The sequence below is a fragment of the Varanus komodoensis genome, unplaced genomic scaffold (assembly GCF_004798865.1).
Source record: "Varanus komodoensis strain SLA01 unplaced genomic scaffold, ASM479886v1 scaffold13_1, whole genome shotgun sequence".
NCBI lineage: Eukaryota > Metazoa > Chordata > Lepidosauria > Squamata > Varanidae > Varanus > Varanus komodoensis.
The window spans coordinates 3,926,786-3,952,369 of NW_025335408.1; the positions used below are offsets into that span (position 1 = coordinate 3,926,786).

General features: G+C 40.2%; 1 protein-coding gene across 2 annotated transcripts in view; it reads right to left on the bottom strand.

Moving 5' to 3' along the window:
- Positions 1 to 25,584, bottom strand: part of ANO6 (anoctamin 6) — a 67,345-nt gene that overhangs the window by 24,715 nt on the left and 17,046 nt on the right. For both annotated transcript variants that reach the window (XM_044423072.1, XM_044423073.1), the window contains exons 2-8: positions 17,451 to 17,530; positions 12,192 to 12,320; positions 8,717 to 8,782; positions 6,126 to 6,404; positions 4,548 to 4,661; positions 2,668 to 2,783; positions 1,433 to 1,567 (exon numbers count right to left, since the gene is read on the bottom strand). In XM_044423072.1, the coding sequence (XP_044279007.1) occupies positions 1,433 to 1,567; positions 2,668 to 2,783; positions 4,548 to 4,661; positions 6,126 to 6,404; positions 8,717 to 8,782; positions 12,192 to 12,320; positions 17,451 to 17,530 (919 nt within the window). The remainder of the gene's footprint in view (positions 1 to 1,432; positions 1,568 to 2,667; positions 2,784 to 4,547; positions 4,662 to 6,125; positions 6,405 to 8,716; positions 8,783 to 12,191; positions 12,321 to 17,450; positions 17,531 to 25,584) is intronic.

Consider the following 25,584-nt stretch of genomic DNA (forward strand, 5'->3'; position numbering starts at 1 on the left):
TTTACCCTTTCTCCTTTCACTGTTATTTTGTTCCAGATTACATTCCTTACAACTGCTTGTTTCATTTGGATTACGAACACATGCTTGGACTTAGATATAAGGACTAGCATAACTTATTTTCTGTGGCTCCTGGACTGTTATCCTAAAACATTTTGTCTAGAGTAATGTCATTGATTTCTCCCTTTGTAGTTTCTTGTTAGTGTTGATTCTACTTTATTTGTCATGAACATCCCATGAAAATTTTCATTCATAAATCAAATTGTTCCTATTGAATCATTAGTTTTCATAGCAGAATGCTAGATTAATTTCATTTAGATGGAAAGTTGCTAATAATTCTCTTTATCATATATCCAAAATGAAATTCTTAAAAATATCAAATGAATTATTATTAGTGTTACAAAGGGCAGAGAGAAAAGGAAAGCTTAGAAAATTGGTCTTAGAAAACAGGAAATTTGTAGAGCACTAATAACAGCGCTCACTGGAAATCAGTGTCTTTAGCATATTTTAACCTTTCACATTGAAAATGGTTGTATAGGGACATATAGGGTGGCATCTTTTCATCACTTTTCAAAAGATATTTTGAAAACTAGAAATAACCTGACCTTATGTGAATTGTTATAACTACCATGTGAATTGTTATGAAGTAACTACCAGGCATGTGTGCTTGTAATTAATAAAAACAAAACACAGTCCTAACCTACAGATCTTCTCATATGGTGGGTCAAGATGGGGTGGCAGAGCAGATCACTACAGGCAGAATGGCACAGCTAACCTGACAGCCCTTTATGTTTATGGAAGGCTCCATATGCAAGGATCTGCTGCTGGTGCTGTTTCCGCACAGGGTAGGCCCCAAACGGGGCATTCAGGATGAAGAGGAAGCCAAGAGGCAACCTTACTTCTGCTGGACCTACAGATCTTCATGTCCTAGCTGCGGGTTTTCCATAGGCAGGTGGTTGACCATCATGTGAGGAGATTGCTGGACTACTAGAAGGTCTTTTGGCCTGATCCAGCATAGTGGTCTTATATTCTTATGTTACCTTTCCTTCCCTGAGACATTCTGGGAATGGTCTCCTCACTTATGTCAGCCTGAAACTCCAGCTGAAACCCACTGGGGAGGAAGCAAAAACAAAACAAAAGATCCGCCAGTGAAGACAAAATCATCTCTTGGTATACCAGAGCTGTCATGAGCGTGAAGGCTTTGGAAATGGTGGATGATCCAACACCTTACTTTTCCTTCCTCTGTCCCATAAAATTGTTCTGCCTGTTCTACTAAGCCCAACTGAACTCACTCCTAGGCAGGTGTTTCTAGGATTGTACCTTAGTATATCTAAGGTGAAGAACAAATCCTTATCCGATAATGACCCAGTGAATGCCCCCTGGGACTTATGATCCAGTATTAAGTCACACACACCGCATTAACATTAAAGGTTACCTCCAAGTGCAGTTGTCCTTTGTAAAATATCCATACAAAAAGCATCCGAGTCCAACTACTGCTGCCAGAACTAACATCTGAGTATAGAATCCCAGCCAAGCAAAATAGATTCCAATTTTCTCACCATAATATTTCCTGTGGATAAAACACATCCTCTGAGAATAAAAATGAATTTGTCTTTCTTCTTACTCCAGATAATTAGGAAAAGCAATTTTGTGGTGTATGAATTATTCTGCGGTGCCATCACTTTTGTGCTATTAGACTCCTTATGGTACTTTAGCCTGGAGGCCTCCTTTTCCTCTGTGTTGAAAAATGACCACAAGCATCGCTCAGAAGTAATAAGTCCATCTCCCCCACACTTGAGTAAAAGCTTTAGCTATTGTGTGAGGACATTTTTCTCAGAGAAGAGAGATAGCAGGAACAGAAAAGACTTCACCTGCGAAATCTCTGCTCATCACACATATTAATAAAACGAGACCTTTCCCAGAAGGTGGCCTGTCCAAGAGCCCCATAATAAGATTTCCATGTTTGTTAACATTTGGACAATGAGGGAGATATCCTTAGTGGATTCTCCTCTAATTTCCCTGGATTTTTGCTAAAACTCAGAAAAGGTAATGTAAAACATTTTTGTTTAGAAGTAGGTTTTTGTAGCTGCTCTCAAGAAAGTTGATTTTATTACAGTTCTACAATTTTATTTTTAATTTGTTTCAAACATACGTCCATTCATGATATTCCATTATGATAGGCAGGATATAAATATTAATTTATTCATGCAATTAAGACTCACAACCAGGCATTGCAATTACCTTGATTGAAATCCATTTAGTGTTGTAAATTACATTTACAAATATATAAAATAAAATAACTTATTTACAAATTAGTATATATAGTCTTTTGTATATTTTAAAGATGTGTATTTTGAACATGTGAGGAGCTGGATGATAATTCAAGATCAAACATTCAATCTCTGAGGAACGTCAAAGAAAAAAATAAGGTGACTAAACCATGTCCCTCAAATGTTGCATGGTTTTTAAATACAAATATCTGTATACAGTAATACATGTGTGTGTAGATCCTTAGTACTGATGATGACATGTATGCGTAACCTAAGCAAAATGCACATGTACACAATTGTCCTGTTTGATTTTCTACTTCTATCATTATTCAAAGAGATGGGAAAATATGCATGCATTTGAATTGGCCCTTCAGTCTTTAAGATGCCTTTTAATACCTACCTGACTAGATCTAATGGTTGCAATTTTAAAATATTTTTAGGATGGGCCCATTCTCTGTATAGCAGATACCGTTCATTTGGGCAGTTGGGATCTTCCGACTGGTAGTTGAATCTTGACTGTAAAACAGAATTTCCCCCCAATAAGTAGATCATTAAAGAACTCCACTCCTAAAAAAATACAATTCCCTTCTTTTTAAAAGCGGCTCATGTTCAATTTCCTTGCCTAAACATGAATCATTTGTCTTGAAGCATTCTTAGTCACTCTTTATGACTTAGATGTTGCTGTTGCAATGGAAAGATGGGAGCAGCAAGCATGAAATTCTTAAAGAAGGATGCAGGGGATAAACTTAGCCAACAATTCATGGTAAAAGAGGAGGCAGTCAACTCTGCCAGCAAAGTGTTTGCCTCCCTAACTCTCACTGAGTTTGGGCTTTTCCCAGCATTTTCCCAAACAACAGCACAATCAGCAGATGGTTGGAGATAAAGGCTTTTCCCTACAGAACCCCTGCTTACTCTTCTGCCTACTTTTTGGCAAGCTAAGTGTATTTGTGTGCATAGTATCTTGTAACCTTTGCTGGGAACAGGGTAGTATTTTGTATACAGTATAGTGTGTGTGTAGTATTTTGTAACAGTGATGCTATTTGCTGGAGAAACTCTGACACCCTGCTGCTGAGTGGAGACTTTCTGCTTGCTTTTTTCCAAGGAGAAGGCTGATAAACTTTTCAGAGTAAAAGCTACCAATGTGGAATTGTAATAATCAAATACTAGAAAAGTTCAGTTGGAGGAGTTAACATAATGACACTCAGCCCTTTTACATTTTACTGGAGTGCTGTAAGTGATTAGCTTCTCATTGGGCTCAATGGTGCACACCAGAGTTGGATGTGAACATCTGGGGAAAAGGTTTATTTATTTAGAACATTTCTATGCCATCCCATTCACAAAAAGCCTCGGGGCGGCTTACAAAATAAATAAACAATCATATAATTAACCTTAAAAATCCAGAAACATCTCAGCACAAGCATAAAAACCCAATAAATACAATCAATAATTAACAATTAAAATAACTTCTAAATAAAAAGGTCTTGATCTGGTGCCAAAAAACAAATAATGACGGCGCTAGGTGGATCTCTCTGGGGCGTGCATTCCATAGGTGGGGTGCCACTGCAGAGAAGGCCCTCCTCCGGGTACTCACCCTCCTAATATCTTTCACGGAGGATTCCCGGAGAAGGGCCTCTGCCGCTGATCTCAAGGGACGGGAGGGCAGATATGGACGCAAGCGCTCCTTCAGGTAACCAGGTTGTAGTGTTTTACGTTAAGGACCATCACCAACTGGGTCCATCAGGACAAAAAATCTGGTGCTAAGAATATCCAGGTTCTGACAAGCTAGGCATGTTCATGAAAAATGTTCTTTAGAACCTGGGATACCATCAGCTAATGACTTCTTACCACAATGGTGGAATGCCCTCTTCACTATATGCTTGGCACCCACATTAGGTATTTTTATACCAGGTGAAGGTTTTTAATTTTCTGAAGCATGTTGTTTTTTTCAGCTTTGGTTGTTTCAAATATGCTACGGTATGTTTAATTCTTTACTATTTTTCCTTTGGTTTTATATTGTAGATTTAAACTTCCAAAAAGCAAAAGTCATGCAGTGATTTTTCTTAAACCATGTATAAAATGTGTTACTTTGTTTTTGTCTATCTTTGCAGCCTTTCATATAAATTGATGCAACTTAGCTGTACTTTAAGAAACAGCTGGGCGCAATCTGGAATATGGTTATAAAAGGGCAGTTAATATTTTTCTATTGACATCTTTAGAGTCTTTTGTTCAGTGTACCTATTCCTTTCAAAGGTGCAAGAATTTTTTAAAAAATGGACTTACATCATGAAGTGGGAAAGCTGCCTTGTAGATCCCAGAGTCCAGTAGCTTATTGATACCAAACTTTTTAACATTGTCTCTTATAGCATATTCCCCACGGCACAGAATGAAATAAGCCTGAAAAATCAACAAGGTTTTTACTTAGCAAAGAACGCACTAGAGCTATAAGAATTAGGCAAGGGAAAGTCAGAAGATGAAGTAAAGTTGCCTAGAAATATGGATTGTCAAGACCATGGTACCCTAGACTGATTCTATATAAATCAAATTCAAGGGTCATATTATGTGTGAACGTTCTGCTTATTCTTTGGAATAAATAGTGTATCTCCCAGGGAGTGACCAATGGCCGAAGGACCATGTGATAATCATATTTACAGCTATCACATTGCTGTAATGAGCAATTTTACACACTGGATTAACAGGGGTATGAAAATGTCTGGGTAATATTTGCTGTGAGTTTATAAACAGAAGCAGCTATGTAGTATGGTCAACATGTCTAAATGTCTGGGCCTGCCTACTACAACATTCTTTTTGCTACAGAGGTATGAAGGGATCAAGTGGTTTCTTTAACTGAGTGATTTTTCCCGCAGCCCACCTCAGTCCCTGCCAACAATTATTGTATTAAAAAACTGCAGAATGTATAAAAGGTTGTATAAATCTTTCCTTCATGTGGATGGCACCATCCATTATGACTCTGCTATCCCTGGCCTGTTATTCAGTTTGTCAGGAATAGATTTGTGTCAAGGGTTAGTCCAACACTGTATTTCCTTTCATTGTAATTCTTGACACCGCACTCTTTTGAGCAACAGTATCTTGTGATTCTGGAAATATATTTCAGAGATGGGGAAACTGCTGAGACCAATATCTGTGAGTCACAACCCACACATGACATCATTTGCTCATGTGAACATGTACTTGACAAAGGCCAAGAGAAATTGTGGGAGTAAAAATGTGTCAGTGAATCCAGCAGAAAGTGAAGAGTTCAGACAGCGGCCACAGGAATTTAGGGAGCTGCTTATACTGAATTTAAAGCACTGGCTTGTCTAGCTCAGGACTGTCTGCATTGCTTGACATCAGTTCTCCAGAATTTTGGACAGTATTTTTAATCAGGGCCACTTGAAAATACTGTGCATTGGACCAAGTACTTGTAGCATGCAAAGCTCCTATTTATTTATTTATCTATCTATCTATTTTTCAATTTATATCCTGCCTTTTTTCCTACAAAGGGCTCAAGGCAGCTTACATCTCCTCCTCCATCTTATCCTCACAACAACAACCCTGTGAGGTAGGTTGCGCTGAGAGTCTGTGGCTGGCCCAAAGTCACCCAGTTGACTCCATGGCTGAGCAGGGACTAGAACCCAGATCGCCTGAGTCCCAGTCCCATGCTCTTAACCACTGCACCACACTGGCTCTCAGTGTGGTGTATTTATCCATGGAACTGTGGATCTTCTCATGATTCTTCCCTAGTATTTGATTGTACCCTGGATCACATTCTTCACTTTTTATTTCATTGTTTAAAATAACAAGAGAAAACAGTCATCTAGACAGGAACTGAAACATAGAGTCTTTGTGACTGAGACTTACTATTCGGCTTCTTGTTGCTGGATTGAAGAACGTGTCCTTGTCCTGAATATAAAAGTCAGACAAACGATCATTTTCAAATGGAGCTGTAAAAAACTCCTGCTCTGGTTTGATGATGTTTGCATCCACACTGAAGAATCTACTAATCCAGTGAAATGCTGAGTCATGAGTTTTCAAGTCGTCGGGCTGCAGGGGCAGTTTGATGTGCATGACCTCGGCATATCTGCAAAGTACGTCCCAAGGTGTGTGTACCTTTACAAAGACAAGCTTTTCATCTGAGACCTACAGTGAACGGACATTAAGTTATTATTGCTAAATATTTCATTCTGTTTCAAACCATTCTTAAATCCATTCAGACATCTGAAATTTTGAGCATGATCTAATGGGATGCTCTCCTCCACTGACAGTACTGGAAGAGTAGCGGAAGAATGCTGGGGAGCTCGAACCTCAAAACAGAACACACACACACACACACACAGAAAGAGAGAGAGAGAGAGAGCGAGCGAGTGCGAGCGAGCATCTTTGGCTGTTCTGCAGTTATTATAGTGCAGTTATTATTCTGCACTTATTTTATACTGTATTTTTGTATTTTTAATTTAATATTTATATTTTTAATTTATATTATAATTATTTTAACTTAGTGTTGTAAGCCGCCCCGAGGCTTCGGCGAATGGGGCGGCATAAAAATGTTTTAATAAATAAATAAATAATAATAAATAAATATTAGATAAGCTCAAAAACCACAAGAAGACCCTGGAAAGAAGGTGGAACAGTGGCAGCCTCTTGTATGGAAGAATAAACATTTCATGAAGGAAGAAACTGGTGGACAGATTTTGGCACTGTACTAGCTTTGCCTCTTCCCTAGGACAGGTGCAACCCTGCCCCCTTTGTACCTGCCAGGTAACAATTTGAAGGAACGCCTGATTGGCCCTGGCCCTCCTGGAATAGGGATTTTTATCATAAGAGAGGACAATGACTGAGGATTAAGGAGAAAAATGTAGCGATATGAGTTAAGCCCAGATCTTCCAAATTTGGGTCTAGGCTCTTATTTGCCTTGAACTGTACTTATCCCCATCCCACAACTGCTGCCTGCCACTCCTTCCTCTTTTTCTGTTGAGTCTTCTAAACTTAACTGGTTGCAGAGCAGGCATAATAGCAGAGGCTGATGCTATTTACCGCCACCTTTTGTGCCTCATTTGGTGCATGATGGGACCCAGGAACACAGGGATTCCTGGGAAAACCTACTTTCCCAGAGTCCAGGCTAGTTTAGTCCAGCATGTTTGACCCAGGTCCATTAAGTTTAGGATAGAGTTTACTAAGCATCCTGATGAAGGGGAAAGAAAGGAAGCCTTATCGTCTCTACTGTGGTTTTTGTCTCATCACTTACCTCACCAGTAGATATGAAAGAAAGGAAAAGGATGAAATTTGGGGGCTAAGACCTTGCTTAAAGATAGATTGTGAGTCTCATCACTGATACAAATTAAGCTCCATGGAAATGCTGATAGAAGTGATAAGATATCACCAGAAAGAAATATAAAGTATATATTAAAGGGACATTTTATTGATTTGTTTTAAGCTAGTATAGCTGTCAAACACTTTCCGTGGAAAGTCAAATAAATAACAACAGAAAAAGGTCCTATTACAAATTGTGACCATGAATTCGCATCAGTGAGCAAGATGGTTGTTTGGAATGCTTTGATTGATGAAAATAGCCAGTTGATGAAACACACATAAAATGTATGGTGTACAGTCATAAATATGACCAAGCTGGATATAAACTGTGATTTGCTTTTTCTTTTTATAACTAGCCTATGATTTGAGCTACCTGTGATATATGCACCTCACCATTATCCAAACTACATAATATCTCGGAACTTGCATGCTGTAAAATGTAGCAAGAGCCTTGGATGGATAGCTAAAGCAGGCATGATTGTTATGCATAAGTGAACTACAGTGTAATTTTCATCAGAGATTAACAACATAAAGGAGTTATGGAAGCTAAAATATGCAAATTTATTTCTAGTGATTGTAGAGTTATTCCACAACAGCTTAACCAGTGGAGACGGAAAGTGAGCTCCTAATTCAGGGAAACTGGAAGGAATAGATTATCAGATAAATATATGCTGTGAACACTGCAAATGTACACTATGCTGAATAAAGACAAGATATAAATGGAATGTGATGATGCAGATGATAGCAAATTAATGCACTAGAGATGTACATGCTCACAGAACTCTTGTAAGGGTTGGTTTTCCCCTCTATTGCGATGAATGTTGATTGAATGGAATATTTTCATTCAAGTATATAGCACAATGCTGGAAGCAAAGGGACCCATTTTGGCCTTAATATGTCAAACAAGTTTCAGTGCACTAAATCCATTTGAATCAGACTGAATTGATCACTGTCACCCAGATTCCCAAACCCGAGAAAAAGCATATTAAGAAGTGAATGAGTTGGTTCTTATACTTTCTGCTCTCAGTATAGCCTGCTTTCAAAAGCTCAAGTGACATATCAATAGATATCAATCCAGCCTCTTTCCTTTTAGATGCATCAATTCACATTTTTTCAACAAGTACAAAGCGAAATGTACTCACCGATCTCGTTGCTTCAAGCTGTAAACCACGGCTGATCAGGCTGGATTCATATGCTTGCCTTTTCCTCTGTTCAAATTGATGGGAAAATGGTGAAACTTATGTTCCTGATCAATCCAACTTTTCAACCCAAATGTGCATAAAATGAGGTTTTGATTTTTTAGCAAAATTAACACATCATTTTCAATGTCATTGTTCTTATTATTGAGACTAGATTGAAAACTTGGCTTTCTTCCTGTATCACTGGTTGGCAAGGTGTCCTTACGAAATATTTCATGGGCATATGCAAAATTAAAATGAATACATACAACAGACGGAAATTTTGTGCCGCCTACAACCTCCCAACAGGGCAGCTGAGACTGGACATTGCTCTTGGAAATATAGGTGGTGGGCAGGGGTGTGATGTGAAGCAGCCTTCATTCTTGAAGGCTAAAAGCTCATGCCACCTTTTATAAAATATATAATAACAAAAATAAAATAACATATACTGAATTATAAGGAATAGTTTCATATGTAACACAGACCACTAAATGCTTATCCAGATAGAAAAGCTAACCTACTCAATAGAAGATGCTTAGTGTAACTGTAGATACCTCACACGGAGCAATAAAAATGGAAGGGAGTCTGGTATCAGTGTTTTCACACTATGGAAACGGAACTTACAGTATATAGTGACCTGGTTCTCACATAACAATAATCCAGGTACTTACCTGATTATGGGCTGTTGTTGTTACATACAAACTTGAAATTAAGGATTAACTATGGATGATTAACCACAAGCAACTAAGGAAGACAACCTGTGGTTTCTTGTACTGGGTTATGAAAGCTGGATTGGCATTATGTGCCAACCTAGAAACATAGGTTGTTTCAACAGGCTATAGAGGCATGCAAGTGTGGTTAAAAATCCTAGCTGCTCTATATGCCAGTCCTACAGCACTGCAGAGGTATCTGGGATACAGGGAGGAGTGGATAAGAGAGGAGGGAATGAACAAGTCAGAACTGAAAGAACAATCTTTGTTTTGCAGGATCATCTGGCAGCCAAATCATGGGTAAATGTTGGGTAAAGCAAAAATCCACATTCTAGGTTGTCATTACATGCAAACCAGGTCAACTTGTAGCTTTACTATGTTACTGTGTAAACCCAGAACACTGTGAAGGAGACTCTTGTCCTTGTATGTTGTGCTTGGGAGAATATTATTGAAATCATTTTGATGTTGCCATATTGCCAAGACAAAGAATGACGGGGTCTTTTCACTCTTGTACATCACTCTTTAGGTAGAAGCTGGACATTCGAGTGCCTCTGTAGTCATCAGTAAAAGAGGAGAGAGTTCTTGTTCTGTATATACATGCTTCTAGTCCTCCTGATAAGGAGTGGTTCATGTCCCTGAGGAGGGCAACTGAATAATTGGTGGATATTAAGGTAAAGTACATGAAGTTAAATGTATTTTGTAGGACAAACACAAACTGTAGCTCTCTGGGTGGGATGTGATAGCAAAGTATTATTTCTACTTTATTTCTATTTCTACTTATTTCTAAAGCAGATTAAAGCCAAGTACAAGACAGGAGAGAGGGAGGGGAGGAAAAATACATGAGCTCAGGATTTGTTTCTCCGTCGACTCTTCATCCATGGTTTCTTGTTCCATTTGACCTGAACCTTTGAAACCATGAAATGAATTATTCATTCATTGATTCAAACTTTGATTAACACAGCTACAAACAGTACGTAGATAGCACCATACCAGAAGCCTAATGAACTGAAATTCATGAAATGGTTTGAGGTTGAACTGGTCAGGATATTAGTCAAATAAAATGTGTGCTCAAACATGCTTGTTTCATGGTATTTTGGTGTAATTTAAGACATCATTTTGAGTCGTGTGGATTTTACCCCACCCTAATCTGTGCTAGAATCTCTGTGCTCAGTGAATATGTTTCTCTCTGGTGCACATGTTTTGCCACGGAATGTTGCAGCTCTTTGGAAAGAAATGAGATAGCGCTAAGTACACACAATTCTTATGGTACATTTTAAATTAAATTGTCTTTCTCTTTCTGAGCCAGGAGATTTCTCAGGTTTAGACCTTCCCTCCCATTTTTACCTACTCTTGACCAAAAGACATACACATACCAAACACATGCGCACACGTGTGCGCACACAGAGACGAACCTAAACAAACAGCCCAAAACTAAGCATGAAACACACAGCATTTGTGATTTATTCATCCAGAAAGTATCTCATTTTACTGTGAAGAACTTTCACTTCTGGTTTGTGACACCAGAATGATCAGACGGAGTCCTTGCCACTCACATTTTTCCACCCAGTTTAGACATCTGTTTAGACTGTTTTGTTATTTAGGTTCCAAAAATGCTATTTAAATCTATATATTTGCAAGTCACTTTGGGTGCAGTCCTACTGCCCTGTGGGAGATATTTGTAAGAATCCAAAGTCTTAGGCTGACAAAACAGCCAATGCAAGGGGTGGCAGTGTTGCTCTGTGCTGCAGATGAGCCTCATCCTCTACATTTTCTCTGAACAGGCATTTTTGGCCACTTATATTTAGCACCAGGGAGGGAGAAAGGAAGCTGGAATCAACAGAACTCCAGAGCCCCAGACTCCATCATCCCCATCCGGGCATGCCCCTTTTTCCCTATGGAAAAATCCTATGGTTGCTCAGAGCATTTTGGGAAGCCATAGGACTGTGCCTTTGAGATTGCTTTTTGCAGAGGAAAGGAAACTTTAATAAGAACTACTACCGTTACTACAAGAATGCACACATGATTATTGGAAAATAAAATGAGAGAGAAGGAAAGCAACTGTCCTTTGTTACATATCTGTGCAGAAGATAACGTGCTACTGTGCCTTGTAATGGTTTTACTGGTTTAACAACTGTGATTATTGTGTGGTTTATTGCAGGCTAATACATTGTGGTTTATTTTCTGTGTTTTGACACTGTGACTTCTTTTGTAGTATTTTGTCTAATTTATATCATGCTTTATTATGTGAATTGTTATTATTCTATTATTACATTTTGTAACCCAGCCAGATAGCCATTTTGGCTAAGGGGTGGGATACAAATCTAATAAATAAATAACATGTTAAAGGCTTATTTTTTCATCCTTGGCCTGAATCTTCTCTTTGTGGCAGGTACAAAAGAATGAAGTGAAGCATGCCAGTACCATCTGAATTCAAGAGATAAGATATTTTCAGCTGGGAAACCTAAAGAACAATCCACGGAAAATCCAAAGGAATACACAGCAAGCCCTATCTTTGTTTGGGATTCTATAAAAGATAAATCATATTATACCATCTGCAGGTGTGGGTGGTGGTGGGTGTGGAGACAAAAAGAATCTTTAGAAATTGCTATGATATGTGAATTAAAAATTAAAGGAGGTGGTAAGGAAACATGATGAAAACAGAAACCTGGAATCACTAGGAAAGTTAACAAAAGTATCAACAGCACCATAAAATAGAAGGCAATTCATACCATTTGTTTTCTACGCAAGCTCTTCTTATGACCTTCCTTTTTGCTTTCATCTTCATATACTAGAACAAAGTCAATTCTTCTCTGGCCATCATTAAAGTACAGGGAATCCCGTTTCAGATCAAATTCTGCCTATAAGGAACATATAATACCTTCAATGTTTTAATGATTTACTCCATATATCTTCATATTCCATAGAAAAATTCAGAGAGGCTATCATAATCAGCAGTTTTAAAATAGCACACACATGATTGGTTAGTTGAGTTTAGTAGCTCCCCTAGTAAAAGCACAGCATACCCATGTGCTAACTGCACTGCAATGTAAATACTTAATTTGAATCCATACATCCTCAAGCAGTTGTTGAAATAAGGCTGTTGTAGTGTCTAGTCAAGGCTATGGTTTTCCCAGTTGGCTGTGAAAGTTGGACTATAAGGAAGGCTGAGCGCCAAAGAATTGAGGCCTTTGAATTGTGGTGCTGGAGGAGACTCCTGAGAGTCCCTTGGACCGCAAGGCGATCAAACTGGTCAGTCCTAGAGGAGATCAACCCTGACTGCTCTTTAGAAGGCCAGATACTGAAGATGAAACTCAAATACTTTGGCCACCTAATGAGAAGGAAGGACTCCCTGGAGAAGAGCCTAATGCTGGGAACAATTTACGGCAAAAGAAAAAGAGGAGGGTGGAGAATGCAGTGGCTAGATGGAGTCACTGAAGCAGTCGGCATGAGCTTAAGTGGACTCTGGGGGATGGTGGAGGACAGGAAGGCCTGGAGGAATGTTGTCCATGGGGTCACGATGGGTCGGACATGACTTTGCAACCAACAACAACAACAACAACAAAAGTGGAATAGTTAGTCCCCTAAAGCAAATGCCAGCTGAAAGTTTAAGCATGTGCATTGGATGGGCTACACCAGAAGAACAGTGCGGATATTATTAACATTCAAATGGTAGTATAGAGAACTTTCACAGTGCCCAAAAGCCAGAATTTGGAGCCATCTTACATATAGTCTTGACCTGTATTAGTTTAGAAGAGCACTAGAGACAACCACCTTGAAGCGGCCTTCCTGATTTATGTCTTTCACAAGGGCTGCTTTGCTGTGAGAAATGGAATCGTTTGCTTTACTGAAGCTGCTGTTCTCATTAGAAGCAACTTCATCCCCCCACCCCCACCCTTTCCCACAGATCAACTACATTCCCAGGAAGCAGAGGTCAGCTCCTGAGTTGCTGACAGCACCTGAAGCAGAGGAGAGAGAGACCTTATCAAATCCGTTGCAAGAGGTTTTGTCCTTTGGCTTTCAGCTTGGGACAAGGGGCAGGCATATGCCCAAACGAGCAATGCCCTGGAGCTACAGAGGGACTTGGGGAAGCCTATCTTTCCCTGATTGTTTATGACCTGCATCTACTTGCCATCATGGTATTCAAAGAACTCTATGTTATCATTCACCCAGGCAGTTTTGTCCTTCCTCGATTAGCCTCAGCTCTAAACTGAGGTGAACATAGCTGGAACAGGACCCTGGGGTGACATCATGTGCCAGAGTTATATCTTCACATGGCACAAGATGCAACGGTTAACAACAACCTAGATGGTTTTGATAAATTCATGGAGGATTATGCTATCCATAGGCACTAGTCATGAGGGCTATATATATTCCTGCCAGGAATGGAGACAGCATGCTTTCAAATACCAGCACTGGATTTCATCAGTGGGACAAGGCCATCGTGGCCTGCTTGCGGTCTTCTCATAGTGGTCTTTCCACCATGGAAACAGGCTGCTGGACTAGAGGCTTTTCATCCAATCCATCATGGCTCTTACGTTCTTATGGGATTTACATTTCCTGTTATTTCCATTTATTGAGAAAATGATGGCACATTTTCAACTGCAGCACTAACTGATTTCAAAACTTGATACATAGAATCCTTCTCTGGTCACTCCTATACTCTCTGCTTAATTAGATTTAATAAATATTGATCAACATAGGTACATGACACCAAAAATAGTTTAAGTGGGCCTTCTTTGTATACACTGAACTTGCACTCCTTATTCCCCATTAGGTAGGTACTAAGAACTAATATAATTTCAGGCCAGTAGAAATCCAATTGATGGCGTGAAATGATGGGTTCATTTTATAAAATGCATTAAGTAAAGGAACTTATATAGTGATTTAAAAAGTACCAACAATCTCTTACTTCCTCTAAAGGGAGCAAATTACTTTAAGTTTGATCTTAACCCAAATCTTAAGCTTCCCAGTAGAGATTTTAAAATAATGCACGGTATGAATAAAGTAGAGAGGAAGACATGTTTCTCTGTCTCCCATAACTCTCAGGCTTATGGTCATTCCATGAAGCTGACTGGTGGGAGGTTTAGGACAGATAAAGGGAAGCACTTCTTCACAGAGCTATAGTTAAACGATGCATGAGCTGCCAGGGGAAGTGGTGATGGCTGTCAATCCGGACGGCTTTAAAAGGGAACAGGACAGTTTCCTGAAGGAGGAGGCATCCGTGCCCATTGGCTTTGTTGGCTATGTGCTTCACCAGCTGCGGCATGTCTTGCGTTGTGTGTTGTTTGTAGTATATGGTTGCTTTGTTTTTTGTTCTTCGTAAGTTGTCCAGAGACTTTTAGTCTTGGACAGCATATAAAAACTTTAAATAGATAGATAGATAGATAGATAGATAGATAGATAGATAGATAGATAGATAAATACACTGGTTGCTGATGAGCTTGGACAGGAGGAGGTCTTCCACCTGTTTTGCTTGAGGGATCCTGTGGGCGGCTGGTATGCCACCGTGTGTACCGAGCACTGGACTAGATGGAGCTCTGTCCTGATCCACCGTGGCTTTTCTTAGGTACTTGTGACCTGATGTAGCATCTTAGAGCTTAACAGTTTCATTGTGACATATGCTTTATTTTGCCACAGCTCCACTAGTTTTGCTTAAACAGAGTAACATGACCCAGGAAAAGACGGAAGAGCAACAAATCACAGGTCGTGCATTGTCAGGGCCACTTGCCTTACTTAGCACACTGCTCTCCCTTCCAGCTGGAGACCTAATCTTTGCTTTGGTTGCTGCACAGCTCTCCTCAAATGGGAGAAGGCCCAGGGAAGGTGAAGCTGTCCAGAGTGGGATGTGGAGTGCAAGAGGACTGCACTTCCTAGTGCATTGCTGCATGCAGGTTTCCCTCACTGGGGAAAGTAATTTTATTTTTTTATTTATTTTATTTAGACAGCTTATATGCTGCCCCCATTGCATAAGCCTCGGGGTGGCTTACAATCATTAAAATCCCACATAAAATACAAAAAATTCATCAAATAAATAAAATACATAAGATAAAATAGTGGAAACAGCCTGGTCAATTTAAAATCAACAAATAAACCATTAACAGTTAAAATAGCGTTTAAATAAAAAGGTCTTGGCCTGGTGCCAAAAAACAAATAACGACGGCTCCAGGCGGACCTCTCTGGGGAGCGCATTCCATAGGTTGGGCGCCACCACAGAGAAAGCCCTCCTCCGAGTACTGACCCTCCTAATATCCTTCACGGAGGGTTCCCGGAGAAGGGCCTCTGCCACAGATCTCAGGGGGCAGGAGGGCATATATGGACGCAGGCGCTCCTTTAGGTAACCAGGACCTAAGCCGTTCAGGGCTTTGTAGGTGATAACCAGCAACTTGAATTGGGGAGCCAGTGGAGCTGACGGAGGACTGGGGTTATATGAGAACAACGCCCAGCCCCCGTCAGCAGCCTGGCAGCTCTATTCTGCACCAATTGAAGTATCCGGACCGTCTTCAAGGGCAGCTGCACATAGAGCGCTTTGCAGAAGTCTAATCGGGAAGTGACCAATGCGTGTGTCACTGTTGCCAGGCAGTCGTTCTCCAGGTAGGGACGCAGCTGATGGATCAGCCAAAGCTGAAGGAAAGCGCTCCTCGCCACCACTGTCACTTGAGCTTCCAACGATAGCTCTGGGTCGAGGATCACTCCCAAGCTGCGGACCCTGTCCTTAAGAGGGAGTGCATCCCCATTCAGGACAAGGTCAACGTCTCCCATCCCAAAGCCCGATCCACCTACCAACAGGACCTACGTCTTGTCTGGATTGAGCTTCAGTTTATTGGCTCTCATCCAGCCCATTACCTCAGCCAGGCACCGGTTCAGTACAGCCAGTGCCTCACCTGGAGAGGTGCGTACTGATGCTTCCGCAGCCCACACCTCCTGATGACCTCTCCCAGCGGTTTTATGTAGATGATAAATAGCACGGGGGACGAAATGGACCCCTGCGGTACTCCATGGCATAACTGCCATGGCGCACAGCCATAGTCCCCCAGCACCACCTTCTGGAACCGGCCATCGAGATAGGAGCAGAACCACTGCAAAGCAGTGCCTCCGACCCCCAATCCCGCAAGCCTGTCTAGAAGGATACCATGGTCGAGGGTATCGAAGCCACTGAAAGGTCCAGGAGAACTAACAGGGACGCACTCCCCCTGTCCTTCTCCCTGCACAGGTCATCGTACAGGGCGACCAAGGCAGATTCAGTACCATACCCGGGTCTGAAGCCGGACTGAAATGGGTCCAGATAATCAGTTTTCTCCAAGAGTGGAGCTGCAAGGCTGCTAGCCAGCAAAGCTGGCTCCATAGCTGAAGTGCTAGAAAGAAGATAGATAGAGGAGCTCCAGCTAGTGCCTCAGCTATAGCCATGTCCCCTGGGATCATCAGGCTTGTGGAGGCCAGATGTAGGGTCCTTCTGGCCACCATCCCATTTTCATTCCCAGCCCCTGTTCTGCACTCATGCAAATTTCTCTGCTCATGGTGGATGCTTGCAGATGGATGACTTCTAGTGGTAGCTGAATGTGTTGTTCAGCTATTTTACTCTCCACAGTTTACTTTAGCATATATTTTCCCTAAGAAGAGATATAGAAGAAGCAATTGGAAAACATAGCAGTGCTACTAGCAGAAGACATTCTCTGGATCCTTCATAAAAATCTATGAACAAGGCAGGATGGTTATACAATAAAAGGCTTCCTGACATGCCATGAATCAATTTCCTTTTCTCCAACCTTTAAAGTGATATGATGGGGAATGCATACGGTATGGCAGCATTGTTACCCATGCTTGTTACCCCCCTCTTACCCATACATGGCCTCCTCAAAATAAGTGCCTTTCTGGCTATGTTCTCCTAGCAGGAGTTACTTCTGGTTTCAGAGCCACACTCCATGAACTCAGTATTGTAATGTCAAATTTTGTAAGAGTACAAAGATAATGTTAAGTAAAAGAGTACCTACCCATTCTGGCATATGAAGTGCTTGCTGGCCAGGTGCTGTTCCATAGCTAGGAAGAATTGTTTGTTCGAATTCTTCCAGAACTAGAAAGGTAAGAAGAGACATTTTGGTGAGTTTATAGCCTTCACATATGTGTGTGATTCTCAGCATTGTCCTTTTATACCTGTAATTCATACTATTCATTATGTCAGTTTCACAGGCAAATTTCATATAAATATAAAGCTAAGTCTTTTGTCAAGGGTCTTCAGCCTCTGATACGAGCCTCATAGAACTTCTGCCAAAGAAGCAGAGAGGGGATACTACCTTTTGCTATGAATCCTCTATATTTTCACTTTAGAAACAAATTGTCTGCCTCATTTAGTTGTCCCCCGCTTTAATTACACCCTCCTTGCAAGGAAATCAGAGTTCTTTCTCTTCCTACTTCACCTGCACAGCAATCCTGTGGATGAGACTAGATGGACACCTAGTCAGTAGCCCATGGTTACCCAGTGAACCCCATGGTTAAATGGGTATTTGGAAGAGGGTATCCCTGATTTTTATCTCAAACTCTAGCCTAGGGATAGGCAATGTGGTACTCATAAGCCCCAATATATTCCCAAACATCATTTCAGGTGTTTTATCCCAGCTATGATTAAAAATAAATAATGCATTTCCTTACCAGAAGCTAGGATAGCTTTGAAATTAGTTACTGTTGGCACTGAACATTGAGGCTCAAAGGAGATGTTGGGGATCAGACCCCACCTCTGCCTTGTAGTCACTCATTTGGGAAATTTGATCCTTCCATCCTTTTTTATGCCCCTATGGCATCCATTTTTTGGTAGTTTCTCAAAGTTTTTAAAAGAATCAAATGTTCCAACATCCCATGAGTTTGTCTCCCCCTGTTCTACTAATCAATATATCATACGGACTCACAACTAGAGCAAATAGAAGTGTGAACCAACTATTTCTCTTTTTATTCTTCAAGTTGCAACAGTATGTTCTTCGTGTTTGTTAGAGTTAACACAGATATGCACGAAATCCACATTTGGATCTTTGCCTTCTTATTTATGTATTGATTTTCCTTGAAGTAGATAATGGAGCCAAATATGAAATGGATTGACTCCATAAAGGAAACCACACCCTTGATTTTTCAAGGGCTGAGCAAAGCTGGAAAGGTTAGTACATTTTGGAGGGCATCAGTTAATTGGGTCTCCGTAAGACAGGGACAACTTGATGGCATATAACAAGAACAACAAGATAATGGAGAGCTGCAAATTAGATCACGGTGGGGGAAGGTTAAGCTGTTCCACTTCCTTGATCAAATCACTCTTGAAACTATGTTAGCTTGAGTGGGTAAAGAAAAAAGATGGGCACTCCCATGGCACCTGTCATTCTGATTTTGTCTATGCACTGGATTTAGTATCAGTTGTAAAGCAAAATAACTAGACAACTAACTAATCTTGTTAACTAAGAGATCCACTGGGCTACACAGGTAGAAGACTAGAGACAATGCCAAGGATACAGTGTAAACATATGGTCATTCAGGATGCTCCTGGAACTATTTTTGCTTCTGACGCTGTGGAATTTCTACAATTTGGTCTTTTGGCTAAAAATAGAATGCAGGAAATGATGGTACACATTCATTTCTGGCATAGATAAAGATCTAAGTAAATAAATGAGCTTTAAGAAGGGCAATTATTCTTACATTACTCTTTCAAACACAGGCATATTGTCTGGGACTATTACTGTATCATAAATAGTGATGTGATACTAGATATAGTGAGTTAACTGTGAGAATGACATGAAACTAGGGAAAGAGTTAATGCTAATTTGATTAATTTTTATTCTGGTTACAAAGTTCATACTATACTACTTTTCAGATTTTTTCTGGACACTACTCCAAATGCTAGTTTTAATCTTTAAAACCCTAATGAGGTAGGAAGCCAGGTAGCCCAAGGACCACCTATGTTGCTTCCCAAATCTTTATCTCTCATTCATCATCTAAGGCCCTGTTCTGGATTGCTCAGCTGACTAAGACCTGGAGGGTGATAAAAAGTGATGGGGCTTTTTATTAGTCCATGGAATGGCCTCCCAGTTGACATTCATCAAGCTCCAATACTCCATCGTTTTGGATGTATTGATGCTTTCATACGGGGTTAAGCAAACTTTTTGGCCAATGGGTGCATAAACTGAGAAATTGTCCTTGCTATCACCACAAAATTATTGCTATGGGAGGTATGGAAAAGGACAAGTAACCTGTCCAAAAGATAGGTCCTCAAGGCAGAAGTGGGTTGTAAGCCTCAATGAACTAGCATCTCTTGAAATCAAACTTTTCAGCAGGTTTAATTCACAGCTGTTGATGGGAAAATGTATTTAAAAACTTCCACAGTTAAGTGGAAGGAGAAGTCATCTTGACAGGAGACAAGAAAGGTGTCCAGGAACACATTGGTGCCTCTGGGAACCCTCTTGCCTATCCCTCCCCACTGGTACCTAGAGAGGCCTTCAGCTGAATTTGTTGTAATCTTCATCATGAAAGGTTAAGGCTGTGTCTCTTTTTCTCTGCTTTCACACTGGAGTTCTGGTTTATGCAGTTTTAACATTTTTCATTGCTATGTTGCTGGTATTTTTATGATTTTTAATTCATATTTGGATTTTATTTACATTATGTATATGTTATTGTGGTGACTTTCATTTCCTTTTGGAAATGATAGGAAATAATTGTAATAAAATTTTAATTTTATAATTAGAATATTTTAATAATTATTATAATTTATTAATTCACCAATAGTCCATTGCTAAGTTTCCTAACCATAATTAGGAAATATGGAACATTGGACAGTGAATGAACCATTTAGAAAGCTCTGTTTTCTGTAGTCATTTAGCAGCTCAATACAACAATTTTTAGCTATTTGATAAATCAAACATCATACACAAAATATTCAGACTGAAAGCCCTTCCTTACAATAACTGAGAAGCTGTAACTCATTTAGTGTTGGAGGTCCAAATGTTCAAAGGTTCCCTTAAAGGATTATATTTGTTAAAAATATATTAAATAGTGTGGTCCACTAGATAATCCTGTTTGTGTCCTCCATGTGGACACAATGGATGCCAAAATAGGCTATGGAAAGGAAGGCAGAGTCCCCAGTGATATGTGAGAGAATTCGCCAAGGCAAGCAGGAAAGGGGAAAACCCCCCTATAAGAATAAAAACATGGAGTGGATCAGGAACAATCCCTACATTATTCAAAATAAAATAAACAAACAGGTTCTGTAAGGAAGCTAATAGGGCTGGGCAGATCCACTCAGAAAGTTCTGAGGGTGAACAACGGCAATGAGCAGATGGAACAAGAGAGTAATGTAGAATATGAGTGAATGGTTGATGGGCATCTGGCCAACACCAGCCCAGGGGAAACCTCTTGGATGAGGATTGTTTTGACACCTCATTGCTATCCAGTCCTGCGGAAGAGATGAAGCATCCTGAGGAATCCTGTTGCAAAGGACCGCGGGGCCCAGAGAACCTTGACCCCAGCCCTGATGTGGTTCCTGACTCTCGTCCTTCATCCCATGATTCTCCAGGGCACCAGCCATGACAGATGGCTGAGAATCATCCCTGAAGCATGCAGTTGGACACCAGAAAAGCTCGAGTCTACTAATGAGGAAGAAAACCCAGTAGCAGCTGAAAGTCAGAGCCAAGCTGATTCTGTCGAATCAGGGACAGCCCTGCACAAAAGCCTTCAGACTTGCTCCGGACCTCTGGGCTACCTTGCTTGAGCCATGTGCTCTGGACCACTGAGCATTTCCCCCAGCTTCAAAATGCATGGAGAACAAGGATAGAGGATGAATGCCATGGACATTCCACTCTGCTAACCCTAAGAACCAACCGTATGCTATGGGAATCAGGCTGCTGTCACTTAAAGAGTTTTCATATCTTTTTTTCTCTTTTAAAGGATAACAGAGTTGATTATCAGAACTTTGCGAATCTATATACACGCACTGCTGAGCATTTTTAGAAGAAGAAATAAGCATAAACAGACACATACACCATGCAAAAGAATATTTAAAATCAAAGGTAAGCTACCTTTTCAATAGTGGTAAAAGGGGTGTGTGAAAAAAAGAACCAATACGCAACTAATAATTATTGTGTACTAGTGAACAACCAATACTGTTTGAGATGTGAAGATCCTCGGCTATGTTTTAATCAGGTTAATTTAATCACACAGGCGAACCTCATCAAAAAGATGGGGTTTCCTGCACTGAACGGTTGGGTCTCACAAGTGGATTTGTAAACTGAAAGCATTCCATGGGGGGTTGTCCTCATGGTGGCAATTGTAGCGGCAGTGCAATGTATGTGACATAGATCTAGACTGTAGCTCTGGATTGTGACAAAATATATTGCATAGTGCTAGGACAGCTCACAATACTATGTATGTTTAGATAGAAAAAAGCCCTACAATATTCTCCCAGCCTGCGTGGCTGACTGGGGAATGCTGGGAATTAGAGGATCTTTTCCTATGTAAATATGCATAGGTTGAACCTTTAAATGCAATTTCTTATGCAGTAGGGTTGAAACTTTTCTTGCAGATGTGGAGAATTCCATTTCGAGTGAGCTGTTGAGATGCTAGGGAGGGACATGAGAAAATCTTGCAAGCAAGTTTCCATTGACATTAAGCTCTACTAATATGAGTCATCATTTAAATGTTGACCCTGCTCAGTGATCACAATTGTTTGGCTCGCAAATGAAAAATAGAGTTTGGCATAGATAGAAGAATTACAGCAAACTCTTTAAAAGCATAGCATTTGAAAACCTATATAGGATTTTAAAGAAAAGGTGTTCAACAAATAATTCTTTAGTTATCTTACAGATATAAATGGAAAAAACAACCATAAGACATTCCCACTGGAATGATGTATCCATTGGATTTTCCACTAGTGTTGTAAAATAATGGGTGTCACATACTGCCACAGTATTGTAGTTATTATGAAATAAATCTGAAAATTAGCACCCGTGAAACTTGTATACATGGCAGCTTTGGTTGCTCTGATGAAATATAATGTTTTCCTTATGCTGAATCCCATAAGGAAACATTAGACTTTCACGCTAGATTTCATGCATTCAATAGCAGTAGGACTTGAAAAACACAAAAAATGCTATGCAATATACAGGAGTATATTCTTCGTTTTGATCATGTGGCACATATATCAAACAAACATGAATTCACTAACTCCTAATTGCCCAATTTCTGTGCATTTAAAAAAAATCTTGCATGCAAAAACATTCTTTCATTTAAGTAGAACTTGAGGCTCAGCAGTGACAATGACTGCTGCTCAGAGGAAAATGATGAAAGAAAGAGATCTTGCTTGGCAGACAGTCTGTATTCCAAAAAACTTGGGTCCTTTTGAATGGTGCCCTTAAAGAGCAGGGGTGGGAGGACATTGGACTGAGATGTACTCTGAAGAATGTCCTATTTCAAATTCAACCAATTCTCAATCAAAACTTTCTTGTCCCCAAGTTTGATAAAAATCGTGTTGATTTTGGATTATGTAGTGGGGCCTCCTGCAGCAGGTTTCTCTGTCATACTAGCATTAAGACCTCCTTCAAGCAGAAATATATCAAAGATGGAGCTTTGTCTTCTGGGCTTTACTGCTTTCTTTTTCTTCATTTGCTTTTAATGAAATTTATTTTAGTCCATAAATCCTTTTCATAGATTTGGGAAGGGAAAGGCATTCTGCAGGCTTCATGGAAGCCAGATTGTGTTTCCTTAAACTCCAGAAAAATGTCCTAAAGTCAATCTGGCATTTAGTTGCATTTTTCTGCTTACTTATTATAATGTGTTACACATTAAGAGCAAGAGTCAATGGGAAGAAGCCAGATTATTGGTCTTTCCTTCCTGTGTATTCCTTCCCCAAGCCATTTCCTTCAGTCCAGTTCCTCAACTAAGTAATACACATTTTGCATGTGTTTAAATATATAAGTATTTTATTTATTTATTTACAGCATTTCTACCCCGTCCTTAACAGCGTCTCAGGATGGCTTAATCTGTCAAACGTTCCTGTCCCATATCTGTCCCTAGCATTTCTCTGCATGTCTTAGCTGTCTCTTCTACACTAAAACAGTAAATTTTTAGTGTAGATGTCCTAATTTGTTTTATGCATTTATTAGATTTATATCCCACCCCTTTTCTTTTCTTTTTTAAGAATTCAAAGCAGCATATATAATTTTCCTCCCCCTGCTCTCAGTCTTATCCCCACAACAACAACCCTGTGAGGTAGGTTGGGCTAAGTGTGTGTGACTGGCCCAAAGACACCCAGTTGGCTCCAGGGGCAAGTGGGGACTAGAACCCAGATCGCCTGAGTCCCTGTCTGCCGCTCCTAGCCACTAAACCACACAGACTCTAATATTGATACTAAGACACACTCAAAAATAACTTTTTTCCATATTATTCTCCTGAGAACTCTGATTATAATTATATTTGTCCACTGAAACTGCTGTACATAATACGAAATTATCTGATACTGTTCAAACAGATATATGCTTTCTTCCGACAACTTGCAGTTTCTTTAGCTGTTTCCCTTACCTGGCAGTTGTTCCATGTAGCTCCGGGATGAACTCTGTGGGCAGCAGAGTGGCTGGCAATGCAATGCGTATTTGTTGCCTGGCTAAGAAATAATTTCAGGATCTGGCACAAGCTCTGGCTTGTCTTTTCTCTACTCTTGCGCAAGAATACCAAGCACACCCGCCCCTAAATGGATGTGGGGCTTATCTGTATAAGACTAAACCTTTCCTTCAAATTCAGAATATGAAAAAATCATCATAAAAATGTAACTTTCCGAGAACAACCAGTAAAATGAAGTCAGCTTGCTTCAAGAAAAGAGCAAGGGTTTTATTCTGGCTTACTAGAGAGGTCACTATGTAAATATTTTCTCTCTGAGACTCTCTCTTTGTGAGTAATGTGCAAAAAATCTTGAAGAACCTGACATTCTGGATTAAGAGAGGGTATACTGCTTTTCAAGACACTGAAAAGAAGAAAAAAATCCTTTCCAGGTATGGCATTCAGAAAAATTAAGATTCCTAGGCTAAGAATATAATGTCAATACTAAATGAAAGATTTTGCTCTAATTCATTTTAACAACCATCTGGACCACATGAAACCAATTAACATTAGAAACAGCATTAGTAACGCCTTAGTATTTAGTTATGGGAACATGTGTAAATAAACACTTTAATAATTTCTTTTTTTCCCATTTGGACACTAAACAGTGAGCCTGTTTCATGCAGCCTGGGTTAAGTCTTCCCTCAGTTGTCTCTAACATTCAATAACGGTTACCTTAGAACATAAGAAAGAGATTTGTGGTACCCTGAAGGTGCCGTGACATATCATGATGCAATGAACATTCTTGTCTTCTGTCCCATCATCAGTGGCTGAGGCTTGGGCTGCCTTTCAGCCAGAGATCAGAACTCAGTTTCAGAGAAGTTTTGGTCAGACTGCAGTCCAGCAGTGGGTGGGAATATAGGCAAAAGGGGGAAGGGCTAAAACTAAAATGGAAAGTTCTAAATTGCCAAAATAACACTTTTGCTGCCAATAGCTAAGCTTTAAGACAGGCTGTTCAACCTTTAGGATTGAGGGCAGGGAGGAAAAGTAGAAAAGCCAGGAAAACACCAATAGATCGAATGGTAGGGGAAAGGGGGTGTGGCCTCAGGAAGGGGGTGGGATCTTCCAACGAGCCTAAGTGGTCCAGACTGGGATACTAGATTTAGTCCATGGGTCTGTGTCCACCTTGTGTTTCTACATGTCATTGATGCAGGGATGCCATTTCAGGGCTGGCTTTGGTAATGTGAGATTCCCTCAGATTCTGGAGCAGTGTTCTCTTACTACTGAAATGCAATTGTCACAGATTCAGATAGGAATGGGTTAACAAAAAAGAGGGCACACTGTTTTCAAGAGTCACTTTATCAGTAGGGGAAAATGTCACATAAATAGACCCTGGCAAGAAGCATTTTCTCTTGCATTCCTCCCAATTCCCCAGTTAATATTGCCCCATTGTAAAGGCAAGCCTGGCAGGTAAAACTGTTCTGCTGATGCTTATCTAGCACAAATGACATCAAACTTGAAATCAGGGGATGGCGAAACACTTTAAACCTAACAGGAGGAAGTTCATTT